This window comes from Daldinia decipiens (genome assembly GCF_022478715.1).
Source record: "Daldinia decipiens strain CBS 113046 unplaced genomic scaffold F4813scaffold_29, whole genome shotgun sequence".
Taxonomy (NCBI): Eukaryota; Fungi; Ascomycota; class Sordariomycetes; order Xylariales; family Hypoxylaceae; genus Daldinia; species Daldinia decipiens.
Window position 1 is genome coordinate 137,798 of NW_026054572.1, and position 24,350 is coordinate 162,147.

General features: G+C 45.4%; 10 protein-coding genes across 10 annotated transcripts; 7 read left to right on the plus strand and 3 right to left on the minus strand.

Annotated features, from left to right (window-relative positions):
- Nucleotides 1-420: 420 nt before the first annotated feature.
- On the minus strand, nucleotides 421-2,032 carry F4813DRAFT_160010 (uncharacterized protein). Its single transcript, XM_049239071.1, has 5 exons — nucleotides 1,636-2,032; nucleotides 1,425-1,550; nucleotides 1,228-1,352; nucleotides 984-1,146; nucleotides 421-782 (listed from the first exon to the last, which is right to left on the minus strand). Exons 1-5 carry the CDS (start codon nucleotides 1,874-1,876, stop codon nucleotides 775-777), a joined length of 663 nt encoding a protein of 220 aa, XP_049097425.1. The 5' UTR covers nucleotides 1,877-2,032; the 3' UTR covers nucleotides 421-774.
- Nucleotides 2,033-2,509: 477 nt separating this feature from the next.
- On the plus strand, nucleotides 2,510-3,299 carry F4813DRAFT_159965 (uncharacterized protein). The gene is made up of 3 exons (XM_049239070.1): nucleotides 2,510-2,588; nucleotides 2,699-3,149; nucleotides 3,203-3,299. Exon 2 carries the CDS (start codon nucleotides 2,748-2,750, stop codon nucleotides 3,102-3,104), a length of 357 nt encoding a protein of 118 aa, XP_049097426.1. The 5' UTR covers nucleotides 2,510-2,588; nucleotides 2,699-2,747; the 3' UTR covers nucleotides 3,105-3,149; nucleotides 3,203-3,299.
- Nucleotides 3,300-4,336: 1,037 nt separating this feature from the next.
- On the plus strand, nucleotides 4,337-5,687 carry F4813DRAFT_367087 (uncharacterized protein). The gene is made up of 4 exons (XM_049244123.1): nucleotides 4,337-4,803; nucleotides 4,857-4,967; nucleotides 5,021-5,148; nucleotides 5,219-5,687. Exons 1-4 carry the CDS (start codon nucleotides 4,605-4,607, stop codon nucleotides 5,486-5,488), a joined length of 708 nt encoding a protein of 235 aa, XP_049097427.1. The 5' UTR covers nucleotides 4,337-4,604; the 3' UTR covers nucleotides 5,489-5,687.
- Nucleotides 5,688-5,967: 280 nt separating this feature from the next.
- F4813DRAFT_367094 (uncharacterized protein) lies at nucleotides 5,968-7,619 on the plus strand. Its single transcript, XM_049244124.1, has 5 exons — nucleotides 5,968-6,395; nucleotides 6,473-6,598; nucleotides 6,651-6,775; nucleotides 6,833-6,991; nucleotides 7,161-7,619. Exons 1-5 carry the CDS (start codon nucleotides 6,110-6,112, stop codon nucleotides 7,338-7,340), a joined length of 876 nt encoding a protein of 291 aa, XP_049097428.1. The 5' UTR covers nucleotides 5,968-6,109; the 3' UTR covers nucleotides 7,341-7,619.
- Nucleotides 7,620-9,151: 1,532 nt separating this feature from the next.
- F4813DRAFT_391600 (uncharacterized protein) lies at nucleotides 9,152-9,499 on the plus strand (the record flags this gene model as incomplete). The annotated part of the gene is made up of 1 exon (XM_049247184.1): nucleotides 9,152-9,499. One exon carries the CDS (start codon nucleotides 9,152-9,154, stop codon nucleotides 9,497-9,499), a length of 348 nt encoding a protein of 115 aa, XP_049097429.1.
- Nucleotides 9,500-9,630: 131 nt separating this feature from the next.
- F4813DRAFT_391601 (uncharacterized protein) lies at nucleotides 9,631-10,461 on the plus strand (the record flags this gene model as incomplete). The annotated part of the gene is made up of 1 exon (XM_049247185.1): nucleotides 9,631-10,461. The coding sequence occupies one exon, from the start codon at nucleotides 9,631-9,633 to the stop codon at nucleotides 10,459-10,461; it is 831 nt and encodes a 276-aa protein (XP_049097430.1).
- A 4,793-nt stretch (nucleotides 10,462-15,254) lies between these two features.
- On the plus strand, nucleotides 15,255-18,096 carry F4813DRAFT_367107 (glycoside hydrolase family 2 protein). The gene is made up of 8 exons (XM_049244125.1): nucleotides 15,255-15,395; nucleotides 15,527-15,748; nucleotides 15,807-16,275; nucleotides 16,330-16,409; nucleotides 16,482-16,551; nucleotides 16,608-16,770; nucleotides 16,825-17,667; nucleotides 17,736-18,096. The coding sequence occupies exons 2-8, from the start codon at nucleotides 15,671-15,673 to the stop codon at nucleotides 17,893-17,895; spliced, it is 1,863 nt and encodes a 620-aa protein (XP_049097431.1). The 5' UTR covers nucleotides 15,255-15,395; nucleotides 15,527-15,670; the 3' UTR covers nucleotides 17,896-18,096.
- Nucleotides 18,097-18,638: 542 nt separating this feature from the next.
- F4813DRAFT_398096 (uncharacterized protein) lies at nucleotides 18,639-20,011 on the minus strand (the record flags this gene model as incomplete). Its single annotated transcript, XM_049248008.1, has 1 exon — nucleotides 18,639-20,011. One exon carries the CDS (start codon nucleotides 20,009-20,011, stop codon nucleotides 18,713-18,715), a length of 1,299 nt encoding a protein of 432 aa, XP_049097432.1. The 3' UTR covers nucleotides 18,639-18,712.
- An 826-nt stretch (nucleotides 20,012-20,837) lies between these two features.
- F4813DRAFT_160310 (NAD(P)-binding protein) lies at nucleotides 20,838-22,371 on the minus strand. The gene has a single exon (XM_049239072.1). It carries the CDS (start codon nucleotides 21,949-21,951, stop codon nucleotides 20,896-20,898), a length of 1,056 nt encoding a protein of 351 aa, XP_049097433.1. The 5' UTR covers nucleotides 21,952-22,371; the 3' UTR covers nucleotides 20,838-20,895.
- A 1,029-nt stretch (nucleotides 22,372-23,400) lies between these two features.
- F4813DRAFT_391605 (uncharacterized protein) lies at nucleotides 23,401-24,163 on the plus strand (the record flags this gene model as incomplete). The annotated part of the gene is made up of 2 exons (XM_049247186.1): nucleotides 23,401-24,079; nucleotides 24,129-24,163. The coding sequence occupies 2 exons, from the start codon at nucleotides 23,401-23,403 to the stop codon at nucleotides 24,161-24,163; spliced, it is 714 nt and encodes a 237-aa protein (XP_049097434.1).
- Between the last annotated feature and the right edge of the window lie 187 nt (nucleotides 24,164-24,350).

Consider the following 24,350-nt stretch of genomic DNA (forward strand, 5'->3'; position numbering starts at 1 on the left):
AGGCGCATATTGCGGGCTTTGCCAGGCAAATATATCTCGAATGTGACCCAACTCTAGACTGCGAACCGATCCCCCCTGGATTGCAATCCTGTGATATTAGCGGGCTCGATTTCAAACTCGTTGTAGTGTATTCCGCACATACAAAACATCTCAAGCGTTGCCCCTCATAAGACATACCAGATTAGCCTAGTTGCGATCCGAGATCCCTTTACTCTGCCGGGAAACCGCAGGCTGTTGATTGAACGTAGTGTAACAATGTCATCGATCTCTAGGCTACATGTAGGTAGCCAGTTCTGGCGCGTAAAGGAGAGCCAATATTTTGACTAGAGAACTCTAGTTATCACCCGGTAACTGCTACAGGTTAATATTTAACATCACAATGCTTAATATCGCGTATTTTAAATAGATGAATATTTTATGTAACTATTCGTAAATATGTGGTTGTTGTAAGTAATTTAATCTTGGAAAATCCGCCCCTCACAATACGATATATGCTTTTATAATTGTTGTCATACGTAGAGTGAATATTAAAAGCAGCAGCAAAACTCCTATATAGTAGCCGTGTAGTAGTATAGATCTAACCCTATTTCTGGCCAATTCCATTTATACCCTGATACTGCCTCCTGACTTATTCACTCTGTGACTACTCCCTCTGACAAGATCTCTCCATTACGATTCTCCCTCACCGCATGCTGACGTGCCCAATCGCGAATCAAATCAAAGTTCCTGCAGATATGAGGTACTTCGAACTCTGGTACGTACTTATGTTTAGATTCAGACCACTAAAGAGTATTCATTAATCAATGTACTACAGAAGATATCAAGCTGATATGAAACTGTACTCGTGGCGTGCTCGTGGAGAGGTGAACAGTGGTCGAGATAGGGCTGACAAGAAAAGGGAGATCGATTGAGGGATTCTTACTACGGACAGGCGTTAGTACTACTTGATGTATCCCGAAATTGTATATAGGGGTACCGCTGACCTTCAAAGGGCATCACCGATATATCTACACCGCACATCAGTGACTGGCGGAGATGATCAACACAATGATCCAAGTGGTTCACATCAAAGCCGGGGGGCTTTTTTGCGGTCGCAGCAGACCCCGCAAGGTAATATTCTGAATACACAACTTTCCGAAGTGAATGCTTTCGACAAGGGGTCAGTGACCATGACAGTCGTTAAGGTCGGGCATGGGGAAGATCATAGCATGACTCAAGCTTACTTACCAGGCAATGAAGGGAGTGAAATACATCAATATTGATTATGTATCTCCCCTGTGGGTCGTTTCGTATCGTTGCTGTCTGGTTCAATAACTTGCCGGCTTCGTCGCTAGATATTGCTATATCTCCCACTATACTCTCCAATAAAGCACACTATCAACGACTGGACCATCATTTCAAGGTTATAGTAATTGAGGACTTACTCAAATAGAGCTCTTCCCACTTTCCGTCGACTTCAAGAGACGGGGCTCCTTGATATGGAGTCAGGTTTGGACTCAAGGATGACTGAAATAACCGTTCCTCATGCCGGATGAGATGTTCAACCGGGCCTTAACTCCATTGCCGTCAGCTTAAATTAACTCTCTTTTTTGCTGGGAAGATATATCAATCCTCCACCAAAGAGGGCAGACTTGCTATATAATGCCTCCGTTGCAATTACAGTGCCATTTTGGTTGTGGACCTTTGCTAGAAGCAACAAATTGATGATTGATAAGACAACAACGAGAAGCCATGGGATAACAATGCACGGGTTAATAATATGAAAAACAGTATACCGGTCCTTGGTGAAGTTATTGCTATCTTGATATTCTTCGGAGCGGTCTTTAATCTGTGTAAAGTCTTCATTGAACAGCGCTTCTCTCTCAAATTGATCCATTTCCGCAGACCAACGAAGGTATCTCAGCAACTATCGAAAGTTCATAGACCCTTTACAACTAGCCAAAGAAAAAAAAATGGAAGAGGAATTGAATCAATGCTACCAATGTGTCGACAAGAAGTACAGAAGTAAAATGACCTTGGCCGAGAGCTTGGCTTCAGACTCGCAACCAGAGACTGATTCTCAGAACGATATCTCTTAGCGGCCTCCGATAGTTCTCAACCAGCTAGGCTACATAATTCCACTCCGTGGCCACTGTTGCGGTCGAGTGTCGGGTGTTGAATAAAGCATTTTACGGGAAGATGCGGAACTCTACATGTCTACATGTCGCTGATCCTCAATGCGTAATTGAAAACATGATGAAGTAATAAACATTGCATCTTCGCCGACTTGCTGTACCAATCGGATACACTGCTGAGCTGCAATATCATTTTCTTTCTTTCTTTTTAAGAATGCGTCGATCATGGGAGCATCGCCACCAATATGTTTATTGATTAGGTGCATCGCTATATCTAATAAAATTTGGAGTCTTGTCCCGTGTATGGTTTGATTTCAGCTCGGCGCACCTCAGCCAAAAATGCACAACAACGGGTTTTCACGGTGTACCATGCTGCTCTGCCGTTTCTTGTCAGGTCCCAGCAGGTCGAGGACGGAAATCTAGTCTGCAGAAGCATTCCCTCGTGAAACCCCCACGTATTACTGCATGATTCAGGTACGAACCCGATTCACCATGGCATGTGCTATCACGAATGCACAAGTGATATACAACAAGAGTGCAGAAGTGATGTGGTAGTAGCCCGCCTTCTGATATATTGAGTTTAGTATTCTCACTTGCTGTCAAGCTGTCAAGTTATCTATATATACCGCGCCGATGCCTCATTGCTTAATAATTCCCATAGCGCATACAGACTATCTTCTATACTCATCTCATACTACCATTGAACCAAAAAAAAAAAATAAAATTTTCGACATCATGGTTCGGGGACTTGTCAGCCTTTCCACCCTCATCCTTGCTGCGGTTAGCAGTGCTGCTCCGCTAACACCCAGCGCTGGTACGGAAGCCAAATCTGAAGTGCGCACCGCGAACGACAAGACTGAGGCCGTGCCTGATGTCTTCTTCTATAACTGGGGTAAAAAGACCAAGCGCGAAGCGGGTGTGCCTGACCTCGTCTTTGTTGGCTGGGGTGCAGCGGCCAAGCGCGAGGACCATCGAGAGGAGCAGAGCTAAGCAGAAAACTTGAAAGGAGATCAGCTATGTGTAGGTCCCTTCTAGGTCAGTCGCCGTTAGGTTCTAATACTGTTTAGATACCGACTAACATAGCATAGGGCCTGTTCCTTGGGATACATCATAGCGTTACGTCTACGATTGGGAATGCGGATTATCTTACTGCATCTCTGTCGAACTACACATTCGTTTTGGCTAGGCTAGTCTGTTATGGTTTATGATTTGAAGAGCTTATAATTTCCCTCGCGTAGCATTGGGATTTTACACAAATATATTCGTTTATCAATCTTGTCTTAGTCGTCTTATGAAATTTATAACTAAGCTCAGCGATCACCGTGATTAAATCATTTTACCTTTGATGTAGACATAGATTCGGAATCCGATCGTGTCATATCTCACTTGTAGTCTAGGAGCATTTATCCCCTTAGCACATCGAGCATGGCCTAATGTGTATATTAATGTGTATATTGAGCCACGAATTCTCGTAAAGGGTGATATCTTTAGCTGGCCAGTGATTACCCCAACGGGTGTATATTTCCTGTGCTCGCATATTATTTCCTAATCGTTCAATTGGCGATAGAGAAAGTCGGGCCACGTTCTCTACTTGAGAACTATCCACATGCTGCATACATTTGATATCAAGCTTGAACACACGGCATGATTCCAAAACACTAGGTTAGGAACATTAGTGAACGGTGCCCTTGTAACTCAGAAATATCTACTTGTCCTAAAGCCAGTGCGTACGACAATTCGGGAAATAGCTTCACCTGACTGGGATCTGATATGGCTTAGGTAGCCTGCGTAGATTGTAGATGTTTCTTATTCTCGTAACAATTACATAAACTGAAGGTATACGTAAGTATATATTTGATACTATATGTCTGATTAGTGCATCCTGTGTAGCTGATATAGCTAGCGCTATGGCCTTGTAAGGACTTCCAGGCCAGTTCGAGGATACAGTCAAGTAAGCCTCAAAAGCAAGCGTACCTCACCGGATTTGTTGCCGGCCAAGTATAAACGGTCATTTGGCCTGATTTAACTGATCGTACCCGATGTGCAAAGCTCCTATTGGGCCTAGGGATAACGGGGCGTCACTGCAACCTGCAAAGAGATATCGTTGACCAGGGCAAAGTGCTGAGGTGGCAGGCTACATGAGATAACACGACCATCATCCCCTTTCCTGTCTATGCCAAGACAGTATTCATGTTGTTGCATAAAGATAGCGCCATGCAAAGGTGATCGACCAATCGATGCTATACTTCAGCCGCCTATGATATGGTTCTTATTGGGGCGAAACTAAATATCTAGAGACATGAAAATTCCACCTGTCCATTCAATTGTCAGAATGAGTGGCTAATAGATATCAACCCCCCAACCTCAGTAAGCGCTTGAGATCCGTCTTATTCTTATTTGAAGAAAATCTCGTTACGTCAGGCTCATTATTTTCAAGAAAACCCCTTTCAACCATTTCTATCAGAAACTCATATTTTATGGCGTCCAAACATGGCAGTGCCAGAATCAGAGTGCAATTACCTCCCCATTGGTGATGGCGACCATGAAACGCCCCAGCAGCCCAAGTTTCGTATACGATTTGGGAAACCCTTTGGTTTTATCTTCATCATAGTTCAAATTGTTGAGCTTTCTGCCATCTTGCTTTTGACTGTATCTCTACACCAAGCTCGGCAAGATATACCTCGTCCATGTGAGCAAAAATATCTTACATACCTCAAATGCGTGAAGTATTAACATTACGAGACCTGGCCCTACATGATTATGCAAAAACGGTTGACTTCGACGTGATCTTCCACCACGAAGACATTGATGCCAGAATTTACAATCACACCTTTTGGAGAAGCTTCATTCCCGGTACGTCGATGTGAAATTCTGATCTCTTGATATAATACCGACCAGAATTATAGATTCAGGAGGTATCGTGTCAATCCCTTCAACCAGCACTATAGTCCCGAACCAAGCGACTATGTCCTCGCCACTTGACAGCAGTCACTTGCTGTACCAAGTGAGCGTTTTTCACAGCCTGCACTGTCTGGTATGTTAACGACATGTTACCGACATATGACGCTACAACTATCGATTTCTAATGTTTTACATATTCTTAGGAAGCGGTGAAATGGGCTCTTACAGGAGAGGGAGATAAGTATAATCTTCCCGACTTGAGGACGGTACATGCTCCGCACTGTATCGATTGGATCAGGCAAGAGCTCATGTGCAATGCGGACTTGACGCTGAACACGATGTATCAAGAGATTACAGTACCTCATAAGTGCCGTGACTTTGATCGCATACTTGACTGGACAAAGAAGAACTCATTCAACGGGTCTCTAGATAGCATTGGGTTGCACAGCTCACAGAGCCACGATGGTAGTTGAGAATACGGACAATCCCATTGGAGGTAGGGTTAGGCAGGCCTCAGATAATATGTAAATTTATCGCTAGCAGACTCTACAATGATACATTAGATAATTCAAATACTGGGCAAGACACAGCTTTCACTCTCATGTCTACTCTCATGTCTATTCACTCCAAGGTTCTGAAAGTTTTCCCTATAGTGAAACATCAGCAGCAGCTGAGCCATGCATCTTTGTGATAAATATCAAGTTGCTTTTTGTCAAATTTGTTGTATTGGTTGTTGACTGGATAACGTACTTCCCGTTGGCTGAACCACTAATGTAAATTATTTTTCAGCTGGCTTATGCACATGCACCACGAAAACCAACCTGCCAAGGGTGACGAATCATGCTATACCATGCAGCAACAGATAGCTTGGCGGGTGAGAATGCATAATATATTGATGCGTAGGTACATTGCAGATCCCCGAGTAGAGAACGTAGTATCCCTATTATGGAAGTATGACAAGGTGGGATGCCTAGGTAGTCAATAGAATAGAATGAGCAGTCCACCGATGTCCTTCCATATGTTGGACCAGTGAGTTAGCAGTGTACGATTCCTCAGACTTTTGTTCTACACTCAGTTACCTTCAATTATTCACCATGTCATCACTGGTTGGCCCTCCCTCGTCGCGAAGGGACGATCTTCATAACGAGGAATTGCACCCTTCGAAGTATAGTATGGAAACGGAGCGCTTAGTGCTTTCGACATCCGACTTGGACTTCCAAAGTGATCAAATACAGCGCCGGTCCCTTCACTGTTCTAGAATAAGATGCGCAACACCTTGGATATTGCTGCTTATAGTAGTGCTGTTATGGACTGGCTCCTACTTCCAGCTACAGGCCAGTTACAAATCGCGTTATCAGTCACTATATAGTCAATTATATAGTCAGCATTTTCCCCTTTAGATTCGAACATGGGTGTAGTTCTTTCAAGTACGAGTGCTAACTTGGGCATTCTAATAGGCCCAGCGCAGCATCTAATTCAGTATGAACAACGGAAATTCTTCACCTTCTCAGCTTCCAATCCAAATGGCTACTCTGGACCACCATCTCCAGAGCTCGATAAGAACTGGGAGGATCTCTATTCCAGTATGATCTTACGACCCATGATGCAAGGATAGCTAACTTAGTCGCGCCGAAGTGGGAATTGTGGCGATCACAAGGGACGAGGCAGAAAAGCTGCCAAACAAGACGTCGATGCTGCCGCATGATGAAAAACAGCGATATGTAGTAGGGTTAGACGTCTTCCACGCGCTTCACTGTCTAGTAAGCAATACTTACATTGGCTCGCAAGTCATTATTAACCTCACAATCTTTTGTTAGAACATGATTCGCAAGCTGCTCCATCCGGAATATTACTCTGAGAATGATATGAAACACATGAATCAATCTCACGACGATTTCTATCACATAGATCACTGTGTCGAGTACCTTCGACAATCCGTGATGTGCAGTGTGGATCTGGCTCCAATACCGTTTCAAGGTGAGCGACTGAGAAATTCCAAGAGAAATTCATCGTTTAGACGGAAATACTGACATGCGTGATCAGTAAGTACAAAATCTGTATCGGCTCAAATCGTTCAGGGGTTTCAGTCACCTACGAGTTCCTAACTACGTACGATGTCCAACTGCATTATCTAATAAGCGACAGTGGAATGATGCACAGGGCATATATCAGCCTTCAATGGATGTCATTCATACTTGCCGGAATTACGAAGTTGTGCGTGAATGGGCAAATGAAAGAGCCGTGGTAGAAAAATGGGATCTTACATATCGTGTAGTAAACGATCCTCTCGATCCAGATACGTGGACACTAGGTTTTAATCCCTAAGAATCCTGGTCGGATACAGAAAGATCGGGGGGGGCCTCAGTAGAAGCGGAAGCGTACGGCCACGACAAGCGAGGGATCCTGTTACGACCGACCGTCACAAGCAAGGCCATCATGAAATAAACCGATGACAAGCAGAGCCCGGAAGCAGAACAGCTATGATATCTAGCTATTATAAGGAAGGCAGAATCAGTATATGAAAGGGGGGGTTCCTTGTGTATCTAGTCATTCGTTCTTCAGCTACCTATCAATATAAGCCTTCGAGCAATCTTGGAACTGGAACTTGAAAGGAGAGTCTCCCAAAATTTCTCTTACGAACATTCAGCAATAGCTTGATCTATCCTAGTCTACCGTTACATTTCAAGTCAAGGAACCATCGGTACACATCGTCTTATTACATGTAGTGATAATAGGCGGGATCGTAACACGATGGTGGAGAGGTGACCTTGGGGAATAATAGGGGAAAGGCAAACGCAATAAAAGCCATCCATGTCTAGAGCGGTGAAGGCACAGTAAAGCTTCTCGATCTTTATGTAGAGAAATTAAACATAAACGAATGTTATCTACCCGGGTAAGTAGGTATCTAGATATGAAATAAGATACGAAGCAGGTTCAAAAATGAGGGTCAGCCAATATTCCGTCAGCCTTTCAACCTATTCAATATCGAAACGTCCGTCTCCTTTGCAAGCCAGGTAGGTAACACTCCATTTTGCTAAGCACTACACTTGCCACTGAAGCAATATCCACAGTCCTCTCGGCCAATGCCTTTGTTAACATCAAGGCCCCTTGAGCCATCCGCATTGACTGCACAGCATTTACCGCCGCTATTTTTACTATTGAGTTGGATTTAGTTTATTTTTGCTGCTGGCTGGAATATTCATCTTCATCCACCAGTTGTGAAAGGAGTTTCGCTGCGCAAGTTTCTTTCCCATACACATATCTTCTGGCTTTCGGTTGCCAGAGCAGCCTTTCCTTGGCAAGAGTTCTTCGTAGTGGCTAATCTCCTGGTCGGGATTGGTTTTTTGGTTTAAAGATTCATGGTCGAAAGAGATGGCTCCTATAGACCCTACGGCTGCGCAGAGCATAATGAATGAGAATCACATAGTAGTGGAAGATTGAAACCGGTTTCGATTAACCCTAGATAAGTAGAAGCTGGATTTGGGGGACATTGAGACTAGGTTTGAGAGGTCTTTTATATCCAACTGCATAGACTGGGCTGAAGGTTAGAAATATCTAGCTGAGCTGTAGTATACATTATCAACCGTTGAAAGAGTGTTGCTTACAATCGTTAACTCAATATCAAATATACCACATATTAGGTGTCACAGCCTGTCCGAATGACCCTTCCCATTCCAATTAGAATAACGCTGTGGGCCATTATTGGATAGACGCGATATTAAGTACAGTGGCACTGGCTGAAATAGACTACTTCCGATCAGTATACAGCATTGGAACTACCTAGATAGGGTGGTATCCGAAGAGCAGTACTAGCTGAACATCCTGGAGATTAGAATGGCAGCTCTAGATGAACGACGCCGCCCTACATACATAGGTAGCCTGATGTGAGCATTGTCCTAAACTCCATAACCTACCTTGCGTCAAGAACTCGTAATAGGTATGGAAACAATCACCAGGCAGACACGCCAGCCTAACTACAGCAAACAACTTCTACATCCATCCATCGACCATCCATCGACCATCAACTGTCATCCCTTTTAAAATCAATTCTTTTATTCAAAGCTCAGCAACTACTCCAAACCTGGACCTCTCTAGTTCCTTAGCAAATCCTCCAAAATCCAGATAACTCAATAGCCATGGCAGAAGACAGAGTATCCGTCTCTACCCTTGCCCTCCTAACCGAACAGGATCCGCAGCAACTCCAGCTTCGTGCTAAGAGCCTTCGCTGCTTGGAATTTGCTGCCGACGATTCTACGCATCATGGTGCTTTCAGAGACATCAAGTTTCCGACGCTGGAGCGTCTTGTACTCGACGCATCAGACCAGAACGAGGAGCATTTGTTGAAACCCTATCTCCAATCTGCTCTTAAGGAATTCATCTTCTTCGGAGGACCGATTTCTGATCGGTTTCTGGAGACACTTCAGGCATGCATATCTCTCCGCGGCGCATTCAAACTCATCGAGACGGGGGAGCTTATCCGCTAATGAAGTTCTCACTCTAGGAATCTTGCCCGCAGCCTGAGGAGGTTCTAATTGACAACCTGCGCAACTTAATCTCTCCAGAAGGATTCCTTCGCTTCCTCGAAGGTGCCAATTTCTTGAAGAGATTAGCAATAATGTACGGCATGGATCGGGTTGTTAACGACGACGTCTTCGTCGCTCTCTCCACCCGGTCTGATCTGCAGTCGTTCCAATTTCAGCACACGATAACTGCAGAGCTCGTATCCTCGGCCGAAAGCCAGCAGGGCAATCAGCATGGTGAAGCGCAGCTCTTTCCCTCCCTCGACAAGCTCGTTTGTACGGCAACCTTTGACGGGTTTGTCCGCCTTCCACCTCACTTACGCCAGCTCACCCACCTAGAGGCTACCATTATGAGCAACGGCCCTACTTCCACCGGATCGCACACCTTTCTTGAAGTCATACCCGCCTCCAGTCCACATCTGCGTATTCTGAAGCTGGAATATTCGACGACGGAGCAGGCGCTTATCAGCCCCGGCGAGCTGGTCCATCTCGTACAAGGGCTTCCGCACGTTCAGCAGCTGGAAATTTTAGGCCACGTCCGAGCCCCCGAACTAGAAAGCGACTACATGTCCCCGATTACCGAGGCCTTGCCTGACCTCAGAATCCTGCATCTTGCATTCGAGTGCTCATTGACGGAGGCCGCTCTTATCGAACTAGGCCGAAAGTGCGGGAGCCGTATGACAGACTGCGAGCTCTGGGGATCTTATGACTTGCAAAATCTCGAAGGAAGCGGCGTATTCTTTCCTGTGTTGCAAGATCTTGTCCTAGGGAAATTGATGCCGCCCGCATCCGACAATACCGACAGCCAGGCGGCAAATGCTGCGCGGCTGGTGAAAGAAATGGCACCCAATCTCAGCTCGTTTGCCGTGTTGACTGAAGATTCTTTTGCTACCTTGGTCGACACGTACTGGGCGGGATTGGCTTGAAATTACCTGCTTATTAGTATTATTCAATCGATTGACAAGTGATATTTATAAGACGGTCATTACATCTCCATTAGTTGCATATTTTGATTTAGGTCTACCATTTTTGACCTATGTAACCGTAAGTATGTAAATCTCTCACTTCTTACACAATTCAACCAACCAATCAGAATCAGTCATTTCTTTATTTCGTTATTCCTTTCCCATTACGTAATCTATATACATACAGACCCCCTTGTCACTCCAACAGCCCTATACCCCACCTCCGCTTTCACCCCTCCTTTTGTCTTTCCCCACATGCCTTTGATTCACAACACCAAAAAAAATCATCGTGACTCCCCTTTTGCGCATCCTTCTTGGAACCATATCAATTCAAACCTCCATCTTTTTCTCTTTAGTTTTTTGGCCGGCGGACAATCAAAAGAGGGGGTGATGCGGGGTCAAGCTTTGTGTTAGGGCTTATCATCTTATCAGTCACCTTCTCAATTACTCATCAATTTCTTGAATCTAAACGTATTTCTAATGGTATTTACTTATACACAAATTCGATCAACCTCGTCGTCGCTTGTTAGAAGTAGTGGCAGTGTTGCGCAGTTTTAGCTCATTATCGATCATTCGAAGGTATTGTTCTAGCTGGCAGGTGGTACAGTTCTCCAGTCGTCCTCGTCCCTGTCGTCGGAGGGGGCATTGGCGAAGCTTATCCACTACAAAGGTGGTGACCTGTAGGCTGTTCTTAACGATTTCTCCTCCACCAAGACCATACGAAGGCTAAGCTTCATGGGAACCTACACTATGGAAAATAGCCTGGTAGTGATCAATTGTATCGGGTAGTGCAAGCCCACTCGGCAACTCGAGTTCGGTGTCGGCTAACCGGGTTTTGCTACGCATAGCTTTCGTCTCTGCTGTCGGAATAAACAAATTCTGCGTCGTCAAAGAATGTATTAGCGATGGCCGTCCAACCGCCAGGCGATCCGAGACCAATACACAGGCATCTACCACATGTCACTCAGGTCCTACAAAGGGATCGCATGCCTATCAATCCCAGTTTATGACCAACAATCCATACGCTCGCCAAGGTTGGAGGGACAGGAGGGCAAGGCCTCTGGCGGACGCGGCGAACGAGAGACGAGGCATAGCTTTCACGCCCTACGAGAAACACCGATCGTATTTATGATAAGCCCTGAGTTCCTCGCTCATTCGTCCGACTAGAGCGCGATTGCGATTATTTCCACGCCCTATATTCTGCCTATTTCATTTGCCCGCCTCCAGCGACAGCCAATAAGCAAAAGAGGAGCTGGCGGACCAAGCGACTCGTATAAATTATCCGATGGGTGTGGTTCTGATGATAATCTAATGACAGTCTCTGCTATCGATGCGAAACTAAGCGGGATCGAGATCCAAATACGGTTCTAGATCGACACGATTCCGACGATGCTCTTTAGACTGCGCACAATGGTCGCTTAGTGGAGGCTATTTAACAGCTAGGAATGGAGAGTTCAGAAGAGCGGAATAGTTTACAGAAGCACGCCTACAAAGCGCATAGATACCCCAGCGAACAAGGGTATATTCCTGAGCGATGTGTAGATGAGGAGTTGGCGGTCGAGAAAGCTAAACGACCGGAAGATTGCCTGCTTCGCGTATACATGGCACCCTTAATTGCGTGATGGGATAGAAGCTCAATATTGCTTGGATAGATCTGGGTGTTGAGTTCGCCAAGTGCTATGCCCGGGCTGAATATTACCTCGATGCCTTGGTAAGTAGCTTTGAAGACATGACCTCATCACAATACCTTATACGTCATAATGGTGATATTCGTAAATCCTTTTCGTACGAACAGCGACTTTGATAAACTTATAGGTAACTTTAGGCATCGTTTACACTTCATTCAGCTACTGCGATTGAGCTTTCGCCCTAGTCAACACGCGTCCGTGTCCAATTTAGATGTCGTCCTATCCACAGCTATGCCGGTCTAAGTGCCTCCCCGAAGTATGGCTACAGACCAAACATGCTGGCAAATATTTGATCTTTAATGAGTTATCGTAAAACTACCTAACACATGGTACCACGTATTGCCGTTCTACTGGATCCAACTATCCTTTAGGGTATCCTACTATCCTTTAGGGTAACAAAGACACGCCACCAACGATGTGTAATGGGTCAAGGACCATGTTGGTAAATATATCAAAGGAAAACATAGGCATGTTAAATCTCGTGACCTTTGTCTACCGCAAAGGGGTAGTGTATAGCATACCCTGGTCGTGCTAAATAATAACAAGCATTGCGCTAGATTAGCTAGGTTAGGTAGTTGGCTAACTAGAGACACCGCTCCAATGACTAGAGAAGTACGCCGACAACCAGCCCTTACATCTATTATTGGTGATTGCGTGTAGAATTTCCTCTTTGCCTCACGAAACGATACTATCACAGCCATCAGTACCTGAGTGGGACTGCCAAGTCACTCAGATTATTGTTTTGTCGTTCTTGTTGGCTCTACATATGGGAGGAATACGAAAATTAGTACTGTGTAATAGGTAGAGTTGCGGGCACGTGAAGCGGTCTGTTCGTAGTGATATTCGGAAAGCTTCAAGTAAGGGGATCATCGAAAAAAGTAAGAAGCGAAAATTTGCACATGGAACTGATCAGATCAAATTTCCTGAGGATATTTGATACTTGATATTTGTGACTTTGAAGGAACGGATGTTAATCGAGAACAAGCATTTGCTAGTTTGGCGTTAGTTAAGTTCCGTTCCATCAAGTGCGGAGAAGCTTGGGATGAGGAGCAGTCCCCCACGTTACCTTTGGTCTAGTACATGTATAGGTATACATACTATGTGGTCTATTGTATTATACGGCTTATATTAGGTAGCATACCTCAAGATCACTGCTTTAAAATGTCACGTATTTAAACCGCTTACATCCTGGACATGTACATTCCATCCAGGTAAAGTGGCCGTTTAGTTAAGGAACCCTTTAATAGTCACACATGTAATAAGATGAAGTAGTACAATGAGGTATCAGTACATCCAAACAAGCTTCCGGCGGTTTGGAAAGTTGTGTATAGGGATCTACCGTAAGATGTTACTACCCAGCCACGTGCCGGAAAGATGTTTTTAGATCGTGGTTTGCTAATTGACAAGCTAACCTCTTTATTGATGCCGCGCGCCTGGGAAGGACTTGGTTAGAAATACATTCCTAACATGTTGTTCTTTTCTATGTAACAATCCCGTGCGGTGATAGAAAGCAAAAGTTGGGGCCCCGCATAGAAAGGACCAGCATTAACCCAGATGGGTAATTGTTAGCCAAGGACACACTAATCATCGATTGCCAATCGCTAAGAGATACTTCCGGTGTTGGACCAAATCCAAGCAGTGTTAGGACTGCCGATTCCTGCCGAGGTCCTGACCGGTTCTTACCCGGTTCCTTCTGTCTAGGTACTATGTACATGTAAATTCTAAGTTCCGTCTATGTAAGCTGTACGTACCACTTATACACTTATACATGTACCTACGCTTCCGCCTTACGAGCACTTCCCCAACTTCTCTAAGATTCGACTGGTTCTTACCCCTGGTTTCTCCCCACATTTGCGGCACCTTATTTGCTTGGTGTACAAACTACGCTAAGAAAAAGTCGGGGTAATTAAACATTGGATCCTACAGAATTTGACCCACTTCGGCCGTGATGATTTTCTAATTCACATCTCGCCTTTTTTTCTTATTTGCCATGATCCATAGATGACCTGATATTTTCTGAGGGTCATTATTCTGCCAAGTTAGACTAAGTAGTCACGTTATAAGAATCCGGACGCAAGGGAGTTCTGGTTAGACCTTCTTTTTATTATTATTGATGAATCTAGACTCAAGTGCCGAGATTCTTCACTTTACTTCCGAACCGTACCGGTCACCAAGTTGCAGACCATTACCTTCTATCTTTTATCTTATTTTTTATTTCGCAGCCTTATGCTACAAAACCTGCATTGCACGCGAAGAACGGGACACGCCGGGTAGAGCTAATGCACATCGGATTCGGTCCTTTTTAATCTCGCGGCGCTCTCGTGACCGTCAGTCCTTTATTCCTTCTTATTCTTCGGTCACTGTGCCGTTGTTGATATCAGTTCTGACTTGGCCGCGCTACTGCTACGCTAGGCTTTCTCTTTTCGAGACCCGGCAGTCCGGGGGGGATACCGAAGCCTGGTCTATTTGTCCAACGTCTGTGTACTTTTCTTCACCAACGGACACTCTACCTTGACTACCTTGACTACATCACCAGAAGCGTACTGCATTAGCATTGGCATTTTTCTTGATTATATTGATGCGTGTACAACCCTAACTATTCAATCTTCCCTGCCGCTCTCGCTTTTACCTTTCCCGAGTACGCAATTGGCTTGGCCTATGTCAAGCCATAATGACTCTGCTAATACATGATCTACCTATAATTGGTAACTAATATGGTTATCCGATGAGGATTCGTTACCTTGGCAATGCATATGTATAAGACTACATATGTATTACATACGTAATACCTGCTAGGAAAGCCTGGGGATATGAAATCCCGAATATCACGATTGGATTCCGATCCTGTTCTGACCGTCTTGGTTCCAGTGGAGCCGCTGGTCACAGGCTTTGGATCCCCAGGCCTAGTGAATCTCTATAAGATCGTCCAATAACAATATAATGTACGCAGCCTCATAAAATCAGCTGTCGTATATCCTCCCTATGCTAAGACTAAGACTAAGAGCCAAGCATGCTTTGCAGCTAACACTGTTGGCTAGATGAATAAGTACCAGGCTCTTCTGACTTAGCGGTGACGGCGCTCGTTTTGGTTTGCCACCTTGTCTTTTGTTCATCGTACATCGACTATGGGTCAAGTACATAGTAGTTCTATGTTCTATGTACCTATATCCAAGCCGCTAAAGGCTAACCATCGTCAGGATTAGGAAGGTGAGCAAACATTCCAGTCTGGAATTGCGGAGAATCCCTACCATAGCTTTGGCGTAGCTTTGACGTGAAGCTTTCCCCTTCACATCTTGTACCATCTCAGAAGTTTATTTAAACAACGGCTGGCCTGCCAGACTGCTCCATCATGACGAGTCGAGCCTTTCTCCAGTCTCGCAAGATTCTTCTTCGACCCGACCGAGCTCTCGAACCGCTCTGCACCCAGCGGCCTGCTTTACCCTCTCGCAAAGATATTAGTCTACCGAGGGGAAGTAAACACGATGTATTCTAACTTGTTTACAAACCTCTTAACTCTAGTCCCAATGTTGGGCAACCTAGCATTGGGATATAAAGTCCAGGTCAGGGCATCCCAGCCAATTGTCCTGGTTAACGAGATCAATAGCTTACACTTCATAGACTCCTCCGCTTGATACTGATTGGACCTACTCTGTTGGAACAGATCCTTGGCCGGAATATCCGCGCCCCCAGCTTCAACGGTCTGACTGGCAGAGCTTGAACGGCATCTGGAGATGGAAGCAGGGAGCCTACCGAGGCGAGGTTGTGCCTGCTGATGACAGCTTCCAACAGGATATTCTCGTGCCGTCGTGTATCGAAAGTGCTCTGTCTGGCGTTATGCAACAGAACCAGACGTATTCTTGGTATTCAACCGAGTTCGACGTTCCTCACGGATTCGCCCAAGATGGTCGTCGAGTCTTGCTAAACTTCGAAGCTGTGGACCACGAGGCGACTGTCTATGTCAACGGTGACATGGTCGGCACTCACAGGGGAGGCTACTGGCATTTTAACTTCGATATCACCAAGTATCTTACTACTCATGGCACTAATACCTTACGCGTCTTCGTATTTGACCCCACAGATCATGAAGGTAAGTGATTATGCTTTATCTATTTGATATTATCACTTGCTAATATTCATGCAGGTTACATGAATCCCGTTGGCAAGCAGGCTCGTAACCCTTCGCACATTTTCTATACACCTTGCTCGGGTATCTGGCAGAGCGTAAGTGCCTACCTCTATATGTCCTCCATCTTACGAATATTCTTTGCGCAAGACTGACCCTAGCTGCAATAGGTATGGCTTGAGTCGGTACCAGAAACATACATCAACCAGCTAGATATCATCGCTGACATGTCCGGACAAGGTCAGTTTATATAGGGGGCGCGCTTCACAACTCATACTGATATACTATTTATATAGTTAACGTGACTGTTGGAACTGCCCATGAGAGTTCTGATCAAGTTACCATCTCCGTCATCGATAGCGAAGGAAAGGAGGTGGCTTCAGCGAAGGGTGTTGCCAACCAGCCTTTTGACTTCGTTGTGGACTCCCCCAGCCTATGGTCTCCGGACTCGCCAACTCTGTGTGTATAACCTTCCCTTTGACCAATTCACCAAAAGTCTAATAATCAATATAGTTACAACATCACTGTTAAGCTAGGACAGGATACTGTAAACTCATACACAGGCTTCCGAACCTTCTCTATCGGCAAGATCGACGGAGTTAAGCGCCCGCTAATTAACGGCGAATTCATCTTCCAGTTCGGCACGCTCGATCAAGGTTTCTGGCCCGATGGTATCTACACGCCGCCCAACCGAGAAGCCATGGTTTACGACCTTCAGGTCCTGAAGGATTTGGGTCTCAACATGCTGCGAAAGCACATCAAAGTAGAGAACGCGCTCTTCTACCGAGCTTGCGACGAACTCGGACTGTTGCTCATCCAGGACATGCCGTCTATGCCTCTTCGAACACCAGATGCAGAGGAGCAGGCCGAATGGGAACGTCAACTCGATATTCTCATCCAACAGCACAAGAACTACCCCAGCATTTACACATGGGTCATCTATAACGAGGGGTGGGGTCAGATCACAGATTATTACCCAGAGTTCAACCTCACGGACCGCGTCAAGGCGCTTGACCCTACAAGGTTTGTCGACGCTACGACTGGGTGGCACGACCACGGCGCCGGCGACTGGCACGACAACCATCACTACGCAAACCCGCAGTGTGGTACTCCTTTCTCCTCTATCGAATCCACTCCTTACGATCACCAGCGCATCGCAATCCAAGGCGAATTCGGAGGAATCGGTCACAATGTCTCTGAAGAACACTTGTGGAAGGTAGAAGCCGCTGTGAGCAGCATCAATCAGACCTACGAGATCGACCTGGATCTTGACGCGTATAACTACCGTGGTCATATCCTACTAAACGAGCTGCGCGACCAGATCGAGAAGTACGCATGCTCAGCTGCTGTGTGGACGTGAGTTTATAACCCCCTTTTCAACTTCTACACTTTCATATCGCAAGCCATAACTAACGCCGATGCAGTCAAACCACCGATGTCGAAGGAGAAGTCAACGGCTTCCTCACCTACGACCGTCGTATACTTCGTCTCGATAAGAAGCAGTGGCAAGCCGACATCCAGGCTCTCTACGATGCCGCGGCGGCCCGAGGCGGCAAGGCCTCGAAGAAGAGGATGGCACTATGAGTATAAATAACGCTATACCCGCTTAATCTCTTATATACCTCTAGGTGCAGATAAACTTCATTATAAAGGGTTGATGATTGTATGAATAATACCTACTTATATAATATAATATTTGGTATCTTATATTAAGATACTTATTGCAATAAATGACGGTTAACTTAGCCCGGCATTGTTCCCGGCATTGTTATGCCTATCCCTCGCCCTTTTTTCAAGTTTGGTATTGATTCAATACGTGGACGGAATGCTGAAGAATTTCGTGTAGATTCTATGTCTTATTATAAAGTACTGACAATCGTATCTAGACAATAACAATCGTCTACCTAGACATACCCGCGCTGCATGACAGATCTACGAAATTGTTTTTAATTTCAAGCCAGAAGATGAGACATCCGCCCTCTCCAACAACAACAACAACAACACCGCTACCATCATGGGCAATCATCTCTATCACGACGCCTGATATTATCCCCCGGCTGAATTTTTGCTAGAAATCAAGCCCGTCTACCATGCGTAGCCTAGGCTCCAGTTAAATATTCTTCATGGTATATTGAAGCTTTTCGAATATAACGTCCCGCAAATTCTCTCGAATTCAATCCTGTTGATCCACGATGTTTTTCTTATTTCTTCACCGGTGTCGCAGAGAAGACCACGTTTCCGGGGTGTAATGTGGTAGTACGGTTTGATAGCCACCTTCGTTGCTGCTTCGTATGTTTATATTCAGGCGTTCTGTATTATAGTGCTCGTGTCAACTTGGCGAAGACGGCATGACGCTCCGCAGTCGATGAATTATTGTCATTGAAGTTTTAGTTCCGGTGACTCAAATAAATTGGTCTGCAATCTCCTCGGGTGGTAGCCATTTCCGCACAGGCGTTGGGCGTCGTAAATTCCAGTCCTGTGCGGCACGTAAAACCGCAAAGGGTACGCTCTTGTCGTCGTTTTCGAAGTCACTGCTTAGGATGATACGTTTGAATCCGCGTGCTTGATGCGGTTGCCAAGGCCGAGCTCCCGGTAGTTCAGCAAGGATTAACATGTCTTCAAGCTGACGTAGACACTGCTCTGCGTGCGCGATGAGCTTATCTCGTAGGGCTCGTGCTTGGAAGGCTCTCCGTTCGTCTGCGAAGAAAATAGCTAGGAGTTGTACGGCTTCTATAAGGCTATCGTGGTGCTCGAGGTTCATAGAAGCTTCGTAGTGGCTATAATGGCACACGGTATTGCGCAATACGGTAACCCCCTCGGTTTCGTACTTGAGATACCTCACATCATACGATCTCCCTAGGATTTCAAGTTTTTTCCAACCATCCCAACCGCCAAAGAACCTGTTAATCTCAACCCGCCCGAACAGCACTTCTTGTGGACCATCTAGTTTGTCAGCACAGCAAGGAAAACATTTCTGGATGCCGTGAAAGAATATCTCCTGAGCTAGTCGTAAACTTCGCTTTAGGATATCGTATACACACTCGCTTCTAATCGGGACATATCGAAGATGGCTTGGGCTTTTTCGGTTAACTTCCGATTTTTCCCGGAGCAGTTCGTGGGCAGATTTATGGCTCTCAAGCTCTTCTTCGTCCACGGACGAGTACTCGCTTGGTTCTTCATAGCCGCTATCTTCTTCGTTGCCCCAGCCAAGGGAGTCTTTTTCCTCCTTAGCCTTTCTCTCGCGTTCCCATAAAGCTCGTATCCATGGGCCCGGCCCTTTATTCTTATAATCTGACGATATGGTCCATTTCAAGTAATGAGGCCTATCCCAGGTGCTATCAATTTTCACCAAGTTTCCGTCCACATATCGGTATCCGTGTCTGTATTCGGTGTATGGATACTCGGTATATTTTCCATTGTCGTAAACCACTACGCTCTCGGTACATGCCGACTTCTCTTGTGTAGGTGCTTGAATACTTCTATTGCGCGAAGCTTTTGTCGTCTTAAGAAACCCCTTCTCAATGGTTGGCTGCGAGGTTATTGGTTGCTTTGCTTTAGGTAACGGGAGGTTGTTCTTTCTGATGTAGGTCTTGAGTTGTAAGACTTCGTCATCCAGCTTTTGGATTCGTCTTTGGAGGTCTTTGTTCTTTTCTTTGGCCAGTCCCAGCTCGTAAGCTACCGAGTTAATTAGTTTAGGCATGTTGAAGAGACTATAGAGTGTACTATTGCAATATATGAAAGTGGCTAGAACGACGACTTGGGACTGGATACGCTATGGTTTAGCGACTTTCGGCATTGAGCAAGAGACTCTGTCTTGAAAACTGACAAGAGGAGTTGCGTAAACATACCTTAATTACCTTTCATAGAAGCCTGAGAAAATAGTATAATAGTGAGTTAGGATATCAAAGTTAAGGTTAATGAACGTGTTATAGCGGGAAGGTATGTATTGTTTGTCTGTCACCTGCTTATATTTCGTCACCCGTGCACGGAGAGAGTTTTTCGGTATGAACGTTAGTACGTAGGTAGCTAGATGTAAATAACTGCAGACTATTATTTGAGTACCTAAGTAGGTATGTGTAGGAGGTATGTATAGAGATACATCTAGACAACGGGTTGTTCTATTTCGTTGCCTCAGACATAAAATTGGTCATAATCATGGCTGTCATAATAAAGGTGTTCAGCTATGCGTGAATGATAATGACTTTATACAAAGTTAGAGTACGGAAAATAGTCTTAAATTGAAGCGTAGGGGTATAGTCAAATGGAAGTGAACGTGCTTGAATTATATAGGTACCTATGGGCATATGTATAAAATGCGTTATATCCAGGTTGGCTTCCAGTTCAATGGTTGTTCTGGGTGGTTACGGGTTTGATACAAACCTATCATAAGCACTATAATCAGGTTATTCCTACAATATTTTAAATAATCGCAATGATACACTATGCAGTCAGTATTGAGGAGCTGGCAGTTACTACGATCCCAACCAAACTATACATATCACACACATGACGAGAAAATACCCACACGAGGGGTAACAACAAGGCAACAAATTTATAACTATTAGTAGTCTAAGTATAACCTCTTCAACTAGCAACAACCCCGTGGTATCCATCAAAAGCCTTGCGGTCCACATCCTCCTTCAAAATCACCGCCAGCTCGTCCTGTATGTAACTCTCGCTCAAGCTCTTCTCTACGGGTTTCCACCCCAACTCCCGCAACCGCACAGCTCGGCTACGGCTATTAAGGCCGATGGCAACAGGTGTGAAGTCCATGAACAGGTCGCCGTAGTTCTCGGGCGGGATCGTGCGCGTCTTCGAGTCAGGGATGAGACCGGCCTTATGGAGTTCCGTTCCGATGAGCGACGCGATATCTTGCCAGCTCGGTTCGTTGTCTCCTGTCATTTCGCAGAAGTAGTACGGGTTCTCGAGGATATCGGGGGTATTAGCCGGTGTGGACTCCAGGTGGTGTAGCAGGGTGATGTAGCCCCTCGCTAAGTCATTCACGTGGATGTTGCTCTCGACGGGGAGGCCAGCGCCTACGTATCCCGCATATCCGTGCTTAAGGGCGTACCGGGTGAGCACCGGGATCTGGATTGAAAGTCGTCCGTGGTGCGGGTTGTAACCGTAGATGGTGGGCGGGATCATGATGGCGATTTTGGCTTTCTCCCTTAGCTTCTTTTGGACCCTGACGATAGCAAGGTCTATTTGTCGATGCGGCGCATTGTCAGAAACGGAGTCGATCTCAGACACGATGTTATCATGGTACACCTTGTCTCCCTTATAAGCCCCTGCTGCCCCGTCGTCTATTAATGACGTTCCAGAAGTGTGGATATAGATCGTGCTCAGCCCCTTTTCAGCTCGCTGCTGGACGGCTTCCAAGATGGCTTCTACACTTGGGAGATGGTCTGCGGTGGCTGTGTGAATCACAATGTCATGGGATAACGCGTGTTTCGTAATTAATGCCTTGTCGTTTAGGTCACCAAGCACCGTATCTGTGGCCCCTGAAGCCTTGATCTGATCCGCGTGTTCTTTCCTCCTGACATACCCCGTGATTTCATAGTTCTCCTTTGCTAATAGATCAAGCACGGCCCAGCCGATGAAGCCTGGTCCTACAATGAGAACTTTCTTTCCAGGTGCCATCTTGAGGTTTGAATTAGCTAGGTATGCGTTCCAGTGTTTGATATTGCTATTATCCTAGGGAAGTAAGATTATGTAGATGAGAGATGTGGGTTTAGTTAAGCTCATAGATGCTTGTATGATGCGAGGATACGGGCAAGAAGTGTTGACGCGACTTTATTGAACCATGATAATTTATAATTCAGATGAGGCCGAATCATTGATGATAGCTAGTACCTGGGCCATTGTTCTATGCTTTCTAAGTGGCCCGGCGATTTGATATACGAAGGCTACGGTCGCAACCATGAGATAACTACGGGCTCTAGATTTCCCTAGCCTGAGAAGTTGAATTCAGCATTTGGAAAATCATCCAATCTCGATGATGCGCATTGTATTTCTTGGAGTGGTCATATGGTGACGTGATAATGGGATAGAAAATATTTGATTGGGTTGTTTTGGGGATCTAGAGCAGGGTCCAAAGTTTGATTTATAATTCGGTTTGCACTCTTGCTTGATTATTAATAAATTTAATAAATTAATACTTATCGGTTTATTTATTGGTGGTTCCCGACCTCCTCGGGGCTTTTAGGACGTAGTAGATATGTCACCGTATGTAGAGTAGGTAGTTTAGTGGCAATAGTTACCGATCTAATCTAGGTACCTAAACTAATAAGTCAAGATGAAGATCTATTTTATTATGATGTAGCTTACCCATAATAAATAATAATTAGCTCAAATATGCGTAGAAATGCACTGATTTATCGGAGGGACGCTTTATACGTCGTCTACGAACTCGGCGTATGTCACTTGTAGTATTGGCATGTTATAATGTTATATTCTGATGTTGGCTTATAGAGTTGAATACAAGTGACTACCTTTAATCTAGCCTATAAGTAACAGGGTGTTTGACTGTTGTTACGCGAAGGCTTATACACGCTTACCCCTTTTCTACTTAGAGAGACAAAGCCTCTATCGTCAATAAACTAAGTCTAAAATTCTATACTATTATTAACTACCTAGTTAACCTAGGTAGTTAACCTAGGTAGTTAGTAGAATTAATTCGCTAGTTAATGAGTTGAGTCAAAACTTCCCCTGAATTAGAATCTTCAAAGCTCTCACCATCTTCCTAGGCTTCTCATTGGACCGTCGTATAACTCCTATCCAAGAATAGCTCTAGTCCGATAGCTGCCTAACTAGTAAATTAAACAAGTTTATGCGGCGAAGCACCGTGCCGTACGCTAAAAGGAAATGACAACATATTTTTGCCGTTTCAACTCTCTTCTCCTTTTCCTCTTTTGCCTCTTCCTTAAAAAGTGCAAATCTTTCCTTTCGTGGCAATCCCAAATAAAAGGGCTGCCGTCCATTCGTTCCTACATACATACATAGGTACATTATTATACATCATCTCCAAGTCCGAATTAAATCCACCTCTTGGCAATTACTCTTGTCATACTTTCCTCCGTCTTAAACGCCATGTATGCCAAAACACCCACGGCCCTCCTGGCCGCACTGCTCGCGGGACAAGCCGCCGCCAAGACCGATATAGGCGGCTGCGTATCGTCCGCAACCGTAAGATATGGCGGCGCCAGCTTGATCTGGTACGTCCCGGACACCGGCGAGATTTGCGATTTCCTCGACTGTGGCGGCGGGCGTGCACCGCCCAAGACAACCGTTCCGGGCTGCGATGGCTACCAAGGAACCGCCACCTATTCGCCCAGCTTTCTGCCGGGTTTCGGTGCCTCTGCGACTCCTACTTCGACTGAGAACTCCGCCCCGGCCTCTACCTTTACCTCGGTCTCCACGTCCGCATCCAGCTCTAGCTTAGCGTCTAGCAAATCGTCCAGCGAATCTTCCGGGGAATCCTCTGGCTCGGCAGCCACCTCAGCAGCCACCTCGGCTTCTATTACTGGTACAACAACCAGTGTAACCTCCGTTGCTACCATCACTCCGGCACCGACTGCGGCACTGGAAACAAGCGTAGGTGTTGCCTCGAACGGCGGGTCTTCTGCATCAACTGGAGGCTCAACCGGAGGAGGTTCTCAAGGAGCCGAGTCTGCCAGCACCTCTGGCGCGAGTAGTGTCTCCGAGGCGGCGGCTATGCCGACCGTAGCTGTGAAGGGTGCTATGCGCGTGGCAGTTGGCTTGGTGGCGGGTATGGCAATGCTATGAGTACCTAAGGTAATGATATTAATCGATGACAGTCACTATTAGACTGTACGAGTTCAGTTGGATATAATGTTGTATTGAATCATAAATTATTGAATCATAAATATTAATAGATGGTTATGAGCCACAAACCGGAAACTTTTGGAGATGAGTGATTTCAGTGAAATTATTAATGAAGGATTAATGTAGAGAGCGGGTATATCAAGAATACTATTAACATACCATCGTCTGCCACTTTTTTCCCCTACCGTCTTTGC